Source organism: Octopus sinensis, unplaced genomic scaffold (genome assembly GCF_006345805.1).
Source record: "Octopus sinensis unplaced genomic scaffold, ASM634580v1 Contig02334, whole genome shotgun sequence".
In the NCBI taxonomy this organism is placed as follows: domain Eukaryota; kingdom Metazoa; phylum Mollusca; class Cephalopoda; order Octopoda; family Octopodidae; genus Octopus; species Octopus sinensis.
In genome coordinates this window covers 1,022-15,035 of record NW_021825590.1, presented here as the reverse complement: position 1 = coordinate 15,035, position 14,014 = coordinate 1,022, and the positions used below count along the sequence as shown (strand labels likewise).

Below are 14,014 nucleotides of genomic sequence, written 5' to 3'. Positions count from 1 at the left end.
AAGACCATATTTGGTGAGAATTATATTAATTATAATAAAGGGTTAATTGCAACAAATTGCTCAAAACCACATACCGAAAATATTAGGAATAGCAGCCAAATAGTTCCCTATTTCTCCTACTAAAATAAAAGTCTCCACAAACAAACATAATTTGTCACCCGTATATGGTAAAGAGAAAGAAAACAACGAAATCCCAGCCTATTGGATTAATTATAGACGAATCGTTTCTGGATTAGAACCGAAAGTTCATTTCCTTGAACTTTCGGTTCTAATCCAGAAACGATTCGTCTATAATTAATCCAATAGGCTGGGATTTCGTTGTTTTCTTTCTCTTTACCATATACGGGTTACAAATTCTGTTTGTTTGTGGAGACTTTTTTTTTAGTAGGAGAAATAGTGATCTATTTGGCTGCTATTCCTAATATTTTCGGTATGTGGTTTTGAGCAATTTGTTGCAATTAACCCTTTATTATAATTAATATATATATATGTATATAGATATATATATATACATGAGTATATATATACATATACACACACACACACACACACATATATATTATATATATATATATATATATATACTTCCTGAGCCCCCTTATTTTTCCCCCATAACTTTCTGGTGTTTCCGATTATGTTGAGAAAATAAAATCATTTCATGTGTTTGAAACCAATCCCAACTCCAGACATAATTGTTGATTAAGACATTGAAAGGGATGGATTTTCAGAAAATTTCACTAAGAAATATCTATTTTAAAAAGCTTCATGAGGAACATACAACCACATTCATATATATATATATATATATATATATATATATATATACATATATATATTATATATATATAATATATATATATATATATTATATATATATATGTATATATATATATAGGCACAGGAGTGGTTGTGTGGTTAGTAGCTTGCTTACAAACCACATGGTACCATAAGAAATAGGTTTCCCAATTTTTACACTCATCGATTGTTTTTTTCTTTTTTTTCATGTAACCGAACTTTGCCCATGGGTTGAGAACCCTTCCAGCAAGGAAAATAGAACGTCCAAAAGCTCTCCGGAACCTCTGTTTCAGAAGCGGTTATGTTCAGATCACAACTACGTTTATATATATGGGCAAAACACACACACACAAACATATACGTACATACACCTATTGTATACATGTTTTTACACGCCTTTGCCCCTGCCACTGTCCCGCCACCACCTCCTACCTGAGTATTACCATCAATTGAAGCAAATTTGGCACCCGGAATTAAGTTTTGTAACAGGAATAGAGAAGCTTACCTTCTCCCGCAGAGATGTGAAAGTCATACCTCTCCTGGTCAAACTAAAGCATTTGACCCGGTCATAAAACAAACAAAAAATAGTGTAATATGCATAAAACAAATTCCTCTAAACGAATATGACCCAAAAAAAGTGCGCTCGCGAAAAGGGGTGGGGGAGAGGCCTCGGAAAATTCACATTGTGAATGTTACGTGTCTGACCCGGGCACAAAAACAAACAGTGTAATAGGTGTAAAACAACTTGTTCTAAACGATTATCAAGAACATACAGACACATACACACACACACACACACACACACACACACACATACACACACACACACACACACACACACAAAGAGAAATGGTTTGGTCAAGGCAAGAGTGCATTGTACTGAATTTAAATAAGCAAGAAAGATATTATCAAAGAAAAGGCCATAGGCCTCTCCCCCCACCCTCCTTTCGCGAGCGCACATTTTTTTGGTCATATTCGTATACAGGAAGTTGTTTTACACATATTACTATTTTTTTGTTTGTTTTTATGACCGGGTCAAACGCTTTAGGTTGACCCCTCTCCTTTCGAAAACATGAACAGTTTCGCAACATTGTTTACAAAATAATAGTTGATCGTTTGCGAAGGAGCGTGTCTACAGTCAACACGTAGGTCTTTTGCTCTGGTAACCTCTGCTCTCTCCCATGTTCACGCACGACCAGCTATATATCGCTATGATTAGAACAACGGATTCAGCTAATTTGGAAATTAGTTGTGGAGAAACGGAGAATATCGTTTATGTTGCCCGTATATATATATACGCACAACACACACACACACAAACATTGCATATTTGTGTCTTTTACGCATACATGCTCGCGTGTGTGTATGTGTGACTGAAGCCATTCACACATACAAACATACATAACAACACCTGTCTGTCTGTTATTGCCAGTAAAAAGACGAAATTATAAAAATCTCTCTCTCTATCTCTCCGTCTCTCTCTCTCTCTCTCCTCTCCTCTCTCTCTCTCTCTCTCTCTCTCTCTTTACACCGTTGCTAGGAGGTGACTTAATTAATGTTTGCTTTGTAAACAATGGTAGCTTTCGCCATCTTAAATATTTAGAAGTTATGGCTCAAAATTATTTACCGCTATTCGCGGATGTCTCGGGAGAAATTTGACAAAAATACTGCCGGGGTTATGACGAATGACCCCCTAAAATTTGAGCGGCATGCGTGTTAATTTGTAGATGTGCATAAATTACAAAAACGTACACACACACACATCTTGCCTTATATATATACAGATATATATATATGTATATATGTATGTCCATATATATATATATATATATATATATATATATATGTACATATATGTGCGTGTCTGTGTGTGTGTTATGAGTGTCTGTGTGTACGTGCGTGTGTTTGTGTGTCTGTATTTGTCCCCAACATCGCTTGACAACCGCTGCTGGTGTGTTTACGTCCCCGTAAACTAGCGTTTCCGCAAAAGAAACTAATAAAATAAGTACAAGGCTTACTGGGGTCGATTTGCTCGACTAACGACAGTGCTCCACCATGGCCACAGTCACATGACTGAAACAAATGAAAGACTAAAAGAATAAATGTAATTATGAACACACACACATACACACACACACACATTTTGCTGCTCTATCGTGTTTATTTATTGAGTTATTCATCCTATATGCGTGTGTTTGTGTGTGTGTGTATAAATATATTTATATGTACACATGTATGTGTGTATACGCGTGTGTGTATATACAATAGAAATCTGCATTACCTACTCCCCACCCCAATCATTCCACCTGTTTAATAAATTTCATTCCTTCTCTTCTCTTTTTCTGTGAGTCTTTCTTTTAATTCTTCACCACCCGACTCCCCTTTCAGACACCATTTTTAATGTTTTTATTCTTTTCTTTATCAGGTTAATCTTCGAGATGAAGATGGTCAAACACCGCTGCACGTGGCCTGTTGGAGGGGAAACTTGCACACTGTCGAGCTGTTGTTGGGTCACAATGGCATCGATGCCAATGTGGTTGACAACGGCGGAGACACACCACTGCATGTGGCAGTTCAGCGGTAAGTCCCCATTGGATCTGGAATATCCAAATCTGTTTCTTTTATGTTTTCAATAATGTTTGTTTCTTTTTCATTGAGTCATTCATGTCATAATCCCACCACGGGGTCATTGTCTTTCTTCTCTCTTTCGCACTGAATTAACACTGTAATCTACTTCATTAATTAATCATCACCATAATTGTTATTGTTGTTGCCTGACTGGACTCTTTACTTCAACTCGTTCTCCATTTCCTCAACGTCACAGGTTCAAATCCTCTCTCTTCTTCTTTTCATCCCATCTAGAACTACTTTCTCCCTCTTTCTCTCTTTCTGCCTCTTTCTCTCTTTCTGCCTCACTCTCTCTCTCTCCTTTGTAATTTCCCTATTTACTCCGACACTGGGCTAAATACAGAATCATCCCCTTATAGTATTTACATTTGTCTCTTTTATGTTCCATGTTCAAATCCTACCAGAATATTTACTATCACTCTGGGGTCAATATAATCTGTACCAGTAATACCCAGGGGTTCCTTCAATAAACTGTCTTCCTTCTTTTCTCCTGTTGTTGTTTCTTATTACTTTTGAAGAAAATAAATTGTGTTATTTTATTTACGACTCTTTACGTTCAGAGTTCAAATCCTGCCAAGGTCAACTTCTCCTTCCATCTTTGCAAGGTTGATAAAATACAATACCAGTCATGTACTGGGGTTCATATGATTACCTGTAGCCCTTCTTTCCTTCCTAAATTTCATGTTTATATAAGCTGTCAGAATTCTTGGCAGTATTTTTCCTGTATTTACATTTCTGGGTTTACTCAGGTGTGTATATATCATTGTTCTACTGTGTGGAGTGTGTATTGAATAAATATACATGTGTGTGTGAGTATGTGTGTAATAATTGCTGTAATTAAGTTATTGTGACCTAATTACATTTGTTTTCTTTAATGACCTAATAACTATTATCTCAAGCTGTGTGATGTTTGCTTTTTTTTCATGTTTTTCTTTCCTCATCCATTACTTTCAGGCGAAAATATAAAGTGGTGTGTGCGATGCTGAAGCAGGTTAGTTAATAAATACATATTATATACACTCTCCAGTATTATATTGATCTGTATAATATAAATATTACCAATGTACCAGTAAAATAATGGAAATAGATTTAATCACATGTACTACAAAACCCTTGTGTTTGTGGAGGAATTGTATATTGATCATGTTGATATTAGCGGTGTTGACAGTCCAACTGACCACCACCACTGATAATAATATCTTTAATGGTCAAATGAAACAAGGTCATTATGAGATGAACCAAAATATAACAGATATCATGTATATATATATATATATATATATATATATATTAATTGTTTTAGACATTTGCCTGCGGCCATGCTGGGGCATCATCGAATTTTTAGCCAAATACATCGATCCCAGTACTTTTTTTTATTTTAAGCATATCACTTATCCTCTCAGCCTCTTTGCTGAACCACTACACACACACGCACACACACACCCACACACACACCCATGCACACATACATAGGCACACACATAGACACATACATAGGCACACACATAGATTTTGTTCAGCCCAAGGCAAGAGTAGAATATACTTTCCTGAGTTTCCATGCAGAGTGATTCAACGTAGAACCGTGTATGGTTGGGAAAAAAGCTCCTTTCACTACAACCATATATGGATGTGTGTCTATCTATTTCTTTCTATCTATCTATCTATCTATCTATCTATCTATCTATCTATCTATCTATCTATCTATCTATCTATCTATCTATCTATATGTCTGTCTGTCTGTCTCTCTCTCTATCTCTCTCTCTCTGTCTATCTATCTATCTATCTATCTATCTGTCTATCTATCTATCTATCTATCTATCTATATATATATATATATATCTATCTATCTATCTGTCTGTCTGTCTGTCTAACTGTCTGTCTGTCTGTCTGTCTCTCTATATCTCTTCTTGTCTATGTATGTAAGTATGTATGTATCTATCTATCTATCTGTCTGATAAATTCTTTTACATGTCTGCATTAGTGTATAGGTTATAAATCATACAGTGCCATCGTACAATTTACAAAGTAAAACAGGTATAAATGACAAGCACCTCAGTTCATAGAATATCATGTTTACATCCATTCTTCAATGCAATATACATATACAAGAACAGAATTTTATTTTCAAAATGTTAATGTATGGAAGACAATAATTTACAAAACAGTTTTTTATAGAAGAGAGAAGGAGATTTAGTAAGATATCCTAAAGGAATCAGTAAATATACATACATGCATATATACTTATATATATATATATATATACTTATACATTTATATGTATGTATATTATAAATTGGGGGTGGTTTATGGGATTACTCTGGGTTTCCCATTCATAAAGGTTTTAGCTTTGTACCGTTTCGTAAGACCCTGTTAGCCTAAGACCTCTTCAAAATATGGAAGGGGAAAAGCCTGGGATTTACGTTTTGTGCAAACGATCCTTTTCAGCTCCCTGGCAAGAGATTATCCCAGTGACCATGTGGTTCCTGTTAAATATCTCACCATTGAAGCGTTTCTACATATTCACTGAAACCACGGGTCTCCCATAAATATGAAAGAATTTGACCTCGGATACTCCAGCAATAACATCCCCACGTCATCCAACGAACTATACACCCGTATGCAGCTGGAAAAGCTATTGGACGGGATTAGGCGTATGAGGTGAACGGCTTTTCCACCCTCCATATTTGGAAGAGGTCTTAGGCCAACAGGTTTTGGGGTCTAATGATACGCCCTGAAGCTAAATCCTTTTTGGACCGGAAACCAAGGGTAATCCCGGAAACCGGCCTTCCCCAGTTTTAAAATATACACTGCTCTGCATCTTAGAGTGTGCTTCTTCTCCGGATTTATCTTTTCTACAATCAAAACATATATATACATAGATATGTCATTATTCAGTTTATTTCCAGATATTCTATTTTTCACTTTACGTCAACATCCGCTGGACAGCTAAACTATGCACAGTTTCTGTATGTATGTATGTATGTATGTATGTATGTATGTATGTATGTATGTATGTATGTATGTATGTATGTATGTATGTGTGTGTGTGTGTGTGGTGTGTGTGTGCGTGTGTGTGTGTGTGTGTACGCACGTCTGTCTGTATGTCTGCACACACACACATACACACACACGTTATGATATAATTTTCACTTAGTCTACCTCAGGAATTTCACGGTTTTTTGAGTTTTATTACAAATGGGGGATTGGGAAATGGAGTATTGACCCATTTTGCATCGGACACTTGTGGGTTGGATACTGTATAATTGGATGTGTTGCATCTTCCAGTGCAGATGCATATCATCTGGTGTCTTGTTTTACAGAGGAAACCTCACAAAATATTCTCGGTTTCGCTTGGCATGATGTTGCCAGGAGGTTGTTGGCTATAATGCTATAATCCAAGAACCTACTGACAACAACAACATACCAAGCGACACCGAGAACTTTCCCACCTGCAAGGAATCGATGCAACACGGGTCAAACCAATGGTTGTGATGGATAAATTTTCTCGTGAACTTCATTTTACATATTCCTCATTCAACATATATATTTATATATCCAACAGTAATGTATATAAATCTCTCCCTCTCTCTCTCTCTCTCACTATATATATATATATATATATATATATATATATATATAATATATATAGTGAGAGAGAGAGAGAGAGGGAGAGATTTATATACATTACTGTTGGATATATAAATATATATGTTGAATGAGGAATATGTAAAATTTCTAAAGTATACTTTTGATGTGCTATAATTAATAAGAGGTTCATAAAACTGTTGAGGTGGTTAGTGTCCACCACCATGAAATTAATGCGCGTGCACACACACATACACAGAGACACACTCAAATATAAATATATATATATATATATATATATATTTATATTTGAGTGTGTCTCTGTGTATGTGTGTGTGCACGCGCATTAATTTCATGGTGGTGGACACTAACCACCTCAACAGTTTTATGAACCTCTTATTAATTATAGCAACATCAAAAGTATACTTTAGAAATTTTGATTCTTCTTTACTAGTCTTGATCTGTTAATCATGTGTTCACTCGTGTTCAGCTCCCCTAAAACTTACTATAGTTAGGAAGAAAGGTAGATTAAGCTGAAACAATCTATTTAGGACATCTTTATCCTGTCTAGAACACATTCTCATAGCAACATCTAGAGGATCTTACGAAGGTTGATTTTACGGGCAAACATCAAATGTACATGATCAGTTTGATCAAGTATACAGTAGAAGACAATAATGACACATTGATATCCATCCTGATTTTCATGTAAATTTTCATTTTCTATTTTTACTTCCACAAAGGGTTCAGTTCAGTTCGACATTCAAAACAAAAGGAAACGGACACCATTGCTTGAAGCCGTTTCCCAGGGTCACCTCGGAATGACACACCTGTTAATAGCCCTGGGTGCAGACATAAATGCTGTTGATGGTGAAGGTAACAGCTGTTTGCACCTAGCCATGGCAACAGAAATGTTTAATTCCGAGGATGCACCCTTGGATTTACTAAACGAAGTAAGTTTTAAAATTGTTTGTGTATATACATGCGTGTGTGTCTGTGTGTGTGTGTCTGTGTGTGTCTGTGTGTGTGAGTGTGTGTGTGTCTGTGTGATTTTGTATATTTGGGAGTCTTTGTGGGAGTGTGAGAGAGAGAGACAGGCAGACAGACAAACTTTGCTTGTCATGTATCAATTCTCCCCTATCAACCCCATCCTCCATTACCATTCCGTAATCCAGTCTCCCCTTATGACCCGAGTGATATTATGTAACAAACAATATTCCATCTCCTTTCACTCTCAAAGATGTCGTCTCACCACGGTCGAGAGGTGACCCATCTCGGTTGTTGGCCATATAAACACAGCCATCACAATGTGACGGAGAAGTGGCCTATTTAATAGAGGAGATATTATTCTCAATTAACAATGATGCAGGATAGAAGAGATGTCTGAGCTTTATAGTGCTGGTGCCAAGGTTAATACATCCAGTCCATTCTATGAAGGATTCTGAGTGAAACTGCTCTCTATCCTACTTCTTGTACCCGACATGAATCCACTGACTTCTTGTGGACATGAAATAACAATGTTCAATGTTAAGACGCTAGAGAATGAATACAATAAAGCATGGTCCTTAGTGAGTTTTCCAGTATTTAAGTTCTGTACTTAGGCACACACACAAACACACACACACACACACACACACACACACACACACACACACACACACTCACACAGACAAACACACACAAGTAATGATTTTGAGTTTGAGTATATATCTTGTAAAATGCTGTTTAAAGCCCGTTTACTGTATTCGGCTATCTGATGTCATCAACAGTATGGACTTCAATACTACTGGACTTTTTGCTGTCATCTCATAAATGAAGCAGTTTTTTATAATCCTTATATTTCTCAAAATTAAGATAAACAAAGTACTTTTTTCTGTTAATCTAAAACATATTCTCCTTCATTTTCTACAATGCTCTTCCATCTATCTGGTAGACTTGCAAGTCGCCTCTTCCAAAATTCACTTGTCCGTGATTAAAAATACTCCTCCATTACTCTTCTGACTTGACACTAATTCCTGCTTCCTTTACTTTACCGTCATCATTCAAAGATGCTTCTTGCTTAATTATGGAAAAATTATTGATATGTTTGGTCATGTCTGTGTGGTATTGACTTTGTTATGTTATAGGTGTTTTTGTTTCTGATATAACTTATGTTCTTTCTTCTCATGTTGTGTTATATTTATATATACAATACTCTTTCTTATGGCCACATGGTCGCCTTTATCAAGCCAATTATATAGATAGGTTCTTGTTGGTTTGTTCTTCCTATATTTGATTTTTCTATTGAATAAATTGTGATATTTGTGATTGACAAGTAAATATTTACTCATTAATTATAAATAAGCTTCATGTTAATCAATACGGTTTGTCCTGCTCAATGTAATGACAATATATTTAGAGGGTGTCTCAGTGTTGAAAATAAAGTAAAAACATGAAAATGGGAAATGGACTTAATTAAAGAATATGTAGGAACTCAATACTTTGTAATTGCTTTAATTGGTGGATAAACAAGCTATGAGTAAATTTAGATGAACTTTTGTGTAATTAGGTGCATTTGTTTTGAATATTTGTGTAATATTGTCATCATTTTATATTTCATCATTTGTAGTGCTGCACTTCCCTTAACCTGAAAATAGAAGAAAGGCTCTCTGGTATAGTGGTTGCGAGATATCTCGCCAGCCAGGGAGCGGACTTTCACCATAAAAACAACAAAAATAACACACCATTGGACCTCATTAAGGACCCAAATTTGAGAAAAAAATTAGAAGCATTTTTACCACCACAGTAAGTATTTCCTGGCAATGGAACAGGTAAACCAGTACATTTTCTATTTTGTATATAATCATATTTATATGTTTATTTCGTTTTAATTCTACCCATACATTATACTGTCGCTAGTGTTTTTTGTCATGGGCCACACAATAAACAATATGCAGTTGTCAGGAGATCAAAGAAAGAACACGATTTTGATTACATTCCCATGATTCGTAGTGTTGACATTTATACTTCACTGTCCATCACCACCTACCCCTCTTCGTTCCCTATTTTAAAGATTTGTGATCAATAGGAAAATATAGATCTAAATAATGAAGTGAATGAATTCCATTTTGAGACTGTTACTTAGAATTAAGTGGAATTTATCTGTCTACCAACATCTTTTTCTCACTCTTCTAAGTCCGAATCAGTCAATATTAAGAATGATTTCATAGAAAATTAACCTACAAACACACACCAACAGTGTATATATTATATTTCTGCAAATACTGATGGAATATTGCCACATATCTTCATGGAAAAAAAAAGCTGTCAGGAAACGTAAATAATTCAAGTAACACATATACCATTACTAGGTGCTTTAGTCGCCTTTGACTCCCTTATTTTATAAGATTTGGCAATTTCTTTGCCATACATCTCTCTGTATGAGCTACTTAAGAAGCAGGCACATTTCCCCCTAAGTGAATATACAAAACTTTCTTTGTTGAAATTCAGATATTGTTTATAGATATTGATTTTTGGACTGTATAAATATTGTTCTGCTTTATTCAATTGACACACTTCAGAAGATTTTATTTGCTTTTACAAATAATCGTTTATGTGAATGTTTTAATAATAATAATAATAATAATAACGATAATAATAATAATATGTCTACAGAGCGCAGCTGATATTATTGGAAAGGGGCAAAATAAGGGACAGAAAACTAGAACTACATGCACGATACATATAATAAAGCCTCCCAAAATCATGGTGGAAAATATCTCATCAGCATTGCCCAAATGATGTTGGCATCAGCTTTAAGATATACCCAAGGCCTGGGCCCCGTATTATCTGCCCACAACATAAATCAAACTCGCATCACATAACAACAATACGGCAAAATTATTTCACCTCAAGTGGCCCCGCTCCATTTAGCATTACACCAAAATACATTAAACCAGAAAAAGACCCCCATAAAGTTCAAGAAGTATTTGGAAAAATCCTTCAAGAAATCCCGGTTAAAACTCCAACACCAGGATATGTCCCCGTAAACAGCAACTCTCTACTCGAGTGGGTCATTTGTCCGCATCCTGATTCGCCCGGTAGTGGGATTACGTTAAACATGACCTGCGCTAATACTGGCCGAAACCTATCATGCATACATATATATATATATTATATATCACGTGATCACGTGACCGACCAGTCCATCAGATGTAGTTACACATCGCCGGTCACAATGCGTTCGCATTGTTTTAGCCTTCGAATGACGCCACCCCACTGGCTAAGCGAGCAGGCCAACAGAAGAAAGAGTGGTGAAAGAGTACAGCAGGGATCACCACCCCCTGCTGGAGCCTCGTGGAGCTTTTAGATGTTTTCGCTCAATAAACACTCACAACGCCAAGTCTGGGAATCGAAACCGTGATCCTACAACCGCGAGTCCGTTGCCCTAACCACTGGGCCATTGTGCCTCCACATATATATATATATATCATATATATATATATATATATATATATATATATATATATATATATATATATATATATATATATATGATATATATATATATATATATATATATATATATGATAGATATATCATCATCATCATCATCATCGTTTAACATCCGTTTTCCGTGATAGCACGGGCTGGACGAAAATATATATAAGTAATATTCGTAGGCACGCCAACATGAGTATCTGTTCGGATGGACTCTACTGCGAATGTTTAACCCCAAGAGAACACCTCCTCTAGCTAATTAACGATGCAAAGGTGCATCCGATCAATTGCGAGCAGGGGATCGAACCCCTACCATCTTATAGCAACAGAACCAGCAGACCAGGTCTGGTTTCGGGCTATTCCTGCCACTGCTCAGTACTGGACACCTCATCTGCTAATCTGTGGAGACGGGATGTATATAATAAAGTGTATATAATAAAGTATGTGTATATAAAGAAACCTGTGTAGATATATTTGTTCAGAAGAAATGAGTTCGATGTTAGAAGTGAAATATATTTCTGGAATATATGCAGTTCACTGTGTGTCAACCAATTTCTATGATGTATCAGGGTCAAGACAAACATTTATCAATGTATGTATGCATGTGTGTGTATGTATGTGTGTGTGTGTGTGTGTTTCTGCGTCATTTAACTACACAAAATGCTGTATGTATGTAAATGTTTAAAGAAGAGTTTCTGCTCTACTCTTGGTAGTTACTGATGTATCTTATAATATTCTCTATTCCGAACATGTAAATAATATAATATTTGTTATAAATGAATGTTATTGATTGGATGTTTCTGTTTTGTCCACAGATGTTTGTTGTGCAGAAATAAAGAGGCCACAACAAAAGTTCATCCCTGTGAACACCTTCTGACATGTGAAGAATGTTCAAACGTTGCACTTAAACGATGCCTGAGGTGTTTGAAACCTGTAACAAGCAGAGGTCGAGTTGGTAAGAATATTCTTTGCTGATCTGTCTGTTTGTCCTACTTGTCCCATTGCCCTTATTGTGTAGAATAATATACTTCATGTTGTTATGTAGACAGAGGTCTGCCATAATCTGGCAGATTTATGATAAAAGGTGTTCCTAGTGTCTGTTCTCTGTAATAGCATATCTCTCACACTACATCCACTAAACATTGACCTTATCCAAGTAGGAAACATGTCACACTTCAAGAGGGTTGTAGTCTGCAACATAAAGATAATGGAGGATTCTGCAAGATAATTAGTGAGTAACTGAAGTATCAATAAATCTCCATCAACTCTATAATTAATTATGAGTTATTAGAAGATAATTAAATACAACAGTACTTACAAGGACATCAGTGTCATCTTTGGTAAAGTAGAATTAAATTCAGTAGAATATTTTAAAGGAGTAAAAGTTTGTGTCACCAGTGTTTGAGACTTCAACACACAACTCCATGTTGCTGTGTTGGTCTTTGGGTGATATCAAGGCTAACAGAGACACAGTTTAGTCCGTCTCTCAAATTTAGGTTTTGGTTCTGACTTGAGTGTCACGTTCCAACCAGATCATGAAACCTTCAAATATTTCCTGAATGAGATGGCATTCTGGTGAACTGTGAAGTTAAAATTAGGGATTATCAGCAACAATGTTTAACAAAGAGATTAAGAGTATGTTTCTCCTTCTTGAAGTGGTTGTGACATGTGTTTGTTGTTATATCTTTGATAAATAAATATGTTGACACTGGAATTAAACAGGTTGTTAGTGAAGATCAGGTTTTGAAAATGCAATAGATTTGGCATAGATATAAGCAAGGAAACCAAAACCTACAGATTAACTGTTATTAAGTGATAATTAAGTGATATAATTACAGCATTGTTAGATTATGTAGGATATCTTAACAGAGAGAGGAAATTTACAAAGATCAACTAGAGTTCGTTTTGGAGCTAAATATTGGCTATTACATGGGCCCACTGTTGAAAGTATAAAAGTATTGACCAAAACAATTATGATCGCTGGTTGGCCATTAATGGTATGAATGTTTCTCATTAATAAAATATAGATTATTAATAAATATAAAGGGATTGTGCTATAAATAAATATAAAACTTGGAGACACATATTTCAGAGAGTCCAAAGTTTGAAGAGAAGGGAGTGCAGACTTTGGCAGAGACAGTTGATGAGTTTAAAATTAGAGAACTTAATTAATTTCTATAGATTGTACATCCACCTCAGCTATTTTGCGTATTAGAATGGTGGAGAACAAATCCCATTTCTAATTTCCATTTGAAAGGTTAGCTCTAAAGTAATTGTATTAAAAATATTACTGAAATTTCATAAAGTCATGGTTAACGTGTTTGGTAAAATGGATAAATTAAAAGCCACAATAGAGTTAATATTGTCTTCTATGGAACTATAATTTATGTTTTTTAGGTGTAAACTCGTGAGTTAATAAAATAGTTGTTTGTTTTTCTACTAAGATCTTTCGTAAGTTTTCTGATAGGTTATTCTTGATGTTGTTATGTAGCCAGATGTCTGTCGTAATATTTTGTATTTTCTGGGG

The 14,014-nt window shown here is 35.5% G+C and overlaps 1 protein-coding gene across 1 annotated transcript; it reads left to right on the top strand.

Moving 5' to 3' along the window:
* Positions 1-3,205: 3,205 nt before the first annotated feature.
* On the top strand, positions 3,206-13,674 carry LOC115227249 (E3 ubiquitin-protein ligase MIB2). The gene is made up of 6 exons (XM_029798138.2): positions 3,206-3,375; positions 4,378-4,414; positions 7,752-7,961; positions 9,617-9,792; positions 12,303-12,442; positions 13,580-13,674. Exons 2-6 carry the CDS (start codon positions 4,403-4,405, stop codon positions 13,657-13,659), a joined length of 618 nt encoding a protein of 205 aa, XP_029653998.2. The 5' UTR covers positions 3,206-3,375; positions 4,378-4,402; the 3' UTR covers positions 13,660-13,674.
* Positions 13,675-14,014: the final 340 nt, after the last annotated feature.

What these genes read in the sequence shown, in the direction of transcription:
- LOC115227249 (XM_029798138.2), top strand. An exon ending in GAAGCATTTTTACCACCACA is followed by an intron (nt 9,793 to 12,302) that starts GTAAGTATTTCC and finishes TTTTGTCCACAG; the next exon opens with ATGTTTGTTGTGCAGAAATA. An exon ending in AACAAGCAGAGGTCGAGTTG is followed by an intron (nt 12,443 to 13,579) that starts GTAAGAATATTC and finishes CACATATTTCAG; the next exon opens with AGAGTCCAAAGTTTGAAGAG.